The 3,803-nt window shown below is 54.9% G+C and overlaps 1 protein-coding gene across 1 annotated transcript in view; it reads right to left on the bottom strand.

Moving 5' to 3' along the window:
• The window catches only part of LOC100745178 (T-box protein H15), a 16,894-nt gene that overhangs the window by 5,561 nt on the left and 7,530 nt on the right, over positions 1-3,803 (bottom strand). The window contains 2 exon segments of the mRNA XM_033321995.1: positions 2,028-2,192; positions 2,913-3,186. Coding sequence (XP_033177886.1) covers positions 2,028-2,192; positions 2,913-3,186 — 439 coding nt within the window.

Here is a 3,803-nt window from a genome sequence, read left to right as displayed (position 1 = left end):
GCCGAGTCTCGAGCGAAAGAGAAGAGGCAGCGAACGAGAGAAGGCGAGGAGACATCAGCTGGCGATAAGGAGCCGGCAGAACGGATGGAGAGGAATACCAACGGCGAGCGTGGCCAGAGGGAAGAAGAACGGCAGTTAGGTTATGAATTATGACGCGTGCGAGCGAGAAAGACGAATCGAGTCGGTGTTAGAGGTCGTTACGAGAAAGAGTCGGCTTGGAAAGACAAGAGGAAGACAAAAACCGTCCGCAACGATACGTAGTTCGTACACGGGAAGTGGCTGGCAGGGAAAAAAAAGTTGGTCCCTGCTAAACGAGCCTACCCCTCGACGATGACGAGCACGAGAAGAGCAACGGAGCCAGCGAACAAGACGAAAGACAACACCGAGAGCACGATAACGACGACCGACCGACCGACCGATGGGAGAGCCGCGAACCGCGACGAATCAATTTCGAGACAGCGCGGCGCGACGGCCGGCTAAACGAGCCAATGTCTCTACGCCACGGAAATCCTCTTGTCCTCGCTCCACCGCTTCGCTTTTTTTCTCGTGACACGCGATCGGAAGTATCGAGCGACGATCGCGACCGCGAATCTCCACCTTCGCTTCTGCCTTCGTCGTTGCGGCTGAGGCGGTGAAGAGCGCGGTCGAACACGGTGATAACGAGCAGAAGCGAGGACAAAGGACGCCGGAGATAGGAAAAAGAGAGTTACGAAGAAGAGCGTGCGAGGCCGAGGAGAACAGTGGGAACGGACGTTGGAAATTGGACGTAGGAGGGGGAAGGGGCCGGAAGGAAAGGAAAGGAAAGGAAAGGAAAGGGAAGGAGAGCCGGGTCGAGGTAATTGCCGGGGCATCTCTTCGCACCTCATCATCGTCATCAACGGCTCCGACGTTCTCGTGGTTGTCGCGGACGACGAGGGTGGGTCGTCCAACGCGGACCACCCGTTAGCGCTTTGAAGCCGCTCGATTGCCTCGCTTTCCTCCTTCTCTCTCTTCGTCGGAACGACCGCAGCTCTCGCGGATCTTGTACTTTTCTCCTTTATTAGAGACAAACTACGCGAAGATGCTCGAATCTAAGGAATCGCAGAACAACGTACGGTCTGCGACTTTGGTCCGTCTTTCGTCTGGCGCGTTGTTCGAAAGCCGCTTCAGCAACTACGACGACGATAACGACAACGACGATTCTGGTTAGTTTGGAAGGAACAAAAACAAGCGGAGGATTCCGATCGCGTTGTTCGAAGAGAAATGGAAGAGGAGAGAATAGACGTCGAGCGTCTCTCGTGGCTCGAAAATCGGATCTCGCGTCGTGCCGCGGGCATCGCGACGCCCGTGGAATGCGAACGACCGCGAGTCAGACCACACACCAGGCGGTCGCTGCTAAACGACTATCGTAAAATACGATTGCGCTGTCGCCCTTCTCGCGCTCCGAACCAAGGAATCCGTAGTTGGACGCGCGCAAGAAGAATCGTCGCGAGGTTAAATGTACGACCGGTCTCCGGCTAAGTCGTCGCGTTCCAACGCGAGCGTCCGCTAACAATTCAAAGCGGAAAACCACCGCCTGGAGTCACTGGAACGTCCCGCGCTCACCGTTAATTTAAATGTCGCGCAGGCAAGTCGAAAATTCGCGATGGCGACCGAATCCGCTGACTGCGAGAAGAAAATGTGGCAGCCCGGGGGTAGGACAATTTGTACATTTCAATCGGTAGAGAGGAAACGATTATCCGAAGCGAAGGGCCGAGCGACGAGCAGGCGAGAGAGGAAGAGAGCGAGGGAGGGAGAGAGAGAGAGAGAGAGAGAGAGAGAGAGAGAGAGCACCGTTCCCGAGGGCACGTGGAAGACGCGCGATGCGTCATGGCGCGGCAGGGCAGATCTCGACCGACGCGTCGAGGATCGCGTGAGAAAAAAGCGAAAAGGGCCAAGGAGAGAAAGCAAGGATAAAAGAGGGAAAAAAGGAGGAGAAAAGGAACTGGGGAAGGAAGGTGGAACGAATAAAAGCGTGTAACGGTAGCGAGAAACAAAGCGAGACTTACGAGTTGATTCTGATAGGCGGTGACAGCGGTGAATATCGCCTCTGGGAATATGAAGGTCTTGTGAGGTTCCTTTTCGAGGTCTGTTATCGGCTTGGAGGTACCCGACTCCGGTCGCTTCACCAGGTGAATCCTCGGTTGATATTTGTGCATCGAGTTCAACACCAGCTGGAAATCGTTACGAGTCGGTCAGAAGATTCGCAGCGCGTGGTATCTTTATCGACGCGTTTGAAAATAAACGATCGTACCGCGTTTAAATCGAACGAGAGTCTGTTACCACTACCATCGCGTAATCTTCGCGAACGTTGCGTCTCACCCCCCTCGACTGGCATCGATTCGACCGTATTCGGTGCACCGATTCGTCGCGTTTCTCGACTTCGGCCCGGTCCGTCCCGTTCTTCGTCTCTCGACCTTCTTCGATTCGTCTATCGCCTCGGGAAACGATAGATGGACGATACGAGAGGATCTCGACGGGAGAAAAAGCGTATGAATTAGGAGCACTTTGCTGGTCTCGAACGTTCCCCGCTTACCATTCAAAAGAATCACTTTGCCTTCGTCCGGCACCGTGTAACATCCTGAATACAAAATGAGTACCGTGAAGAACCGTAGCCACGATCGGGGTTCCTATTTACGTCAGTCATCCGATGAATTAAGGAGTCCGCTGCTGGCTGCCGCTGCCGCTGTCGTTGTCGGAGAGAAATCGAATACCAGGCCACGATACTGCCACGAACCCACCGACCGAAGCGACGCGTTGGATGCGTTCTCGTTCTCCCGCGAATCGGACGAAACGAACCGAAACGAATCGAAACGAATCGAAACGAGTCGCAAACGAAAACAAATACTGATCGATCGAACTACGAGCTCGGTGTTTGCCGCAAAGCTACTCACGTGGCCGTGCCTATCCATGTCGTTGTTGGTAAGCTTCACTTTTTCGAACGAGACGACTTGCTTTCGAAGCTGCTCGCCCGTAAAAGGTGAGTCCGGGTGCACGTAGAGACGAGCGGGCGCCGGAGGATCGGCCTTCCCAGCTACCAGCCAAGAGCTCCTGTGATACGCGTATCGATACCTCTTGTTATCCACAGGAACGATGTCCATCAGAACCGCGTATCGACTATCCGCCTTCAATCCGTTGAACGACACTCTGCACGTTGGAAACATTCTCCTGCGAAATAAACGATAGCTGAGCAAGAGACAGAGAGAGAGAGAGAGAGGATTATCGGTGGTCGAAAACCGTCCACGCCGATTTCAGGGTTAACGCGCCAACACCGAAGCGGACACCGAGGTGGTGGCAGGTTCGCTGGGTACCAGAAGAACCAGCAGGCAGAGGGGGCGGAGGGTCAGAATCGAGGGGGCAGAGGATGAAGCCTGGCGTGAATGTTTTGCCTCGGAGGCCAAACATTAATACCGTGTCGGGCCCCCCGCTGCTCGACCACTAAAACGCGGGGACACCCGCCGATCTTACCCGCCGATCTTATCTACGTCTTCTCCTCGGTCCTTGTCGACTCGGTATGCATTCATCCCGCCAGCGCCACGAGCGTGAGTAATGCTTTTATTTATCAACCCGTCCTTTGTTAATGAATTGAACTCGCCTCGCGAGAGAAGCTAGCCTCTTCGATTCCACCTTCTGCCTACCCCCTGTACACGACCTCCTCACCCACGATCGAACCTCTAACCCCCGACTTCCTCTCATCCCGGGACGTCGCTTTTCCTTCCCAGACCCGCTCCCACGCCCTCCACCCTGTTTCTCGCGTCGATCGAAACCACGGCGACGATTCTTTC

The sequence above is a fragment of the Bombus impatiens genome, unplaced genomic scaffold (genome assembly GCF_000188095.3).
Source record: "Bombus impatiens unplaced genomic scaffold, BIMP_2.2 scf_0548, whole genome shotgun sequence".
NCBI lineage: Eukaryota > Metazoa > Arthropoda > Insecta > Hymenoptera > Apidae > Bombus > Bombus impatiens.
Note: the sequence above shows the minus strand (reverse complement) of the source record. Positions and strands in the feature narration are given on the sequence as shown.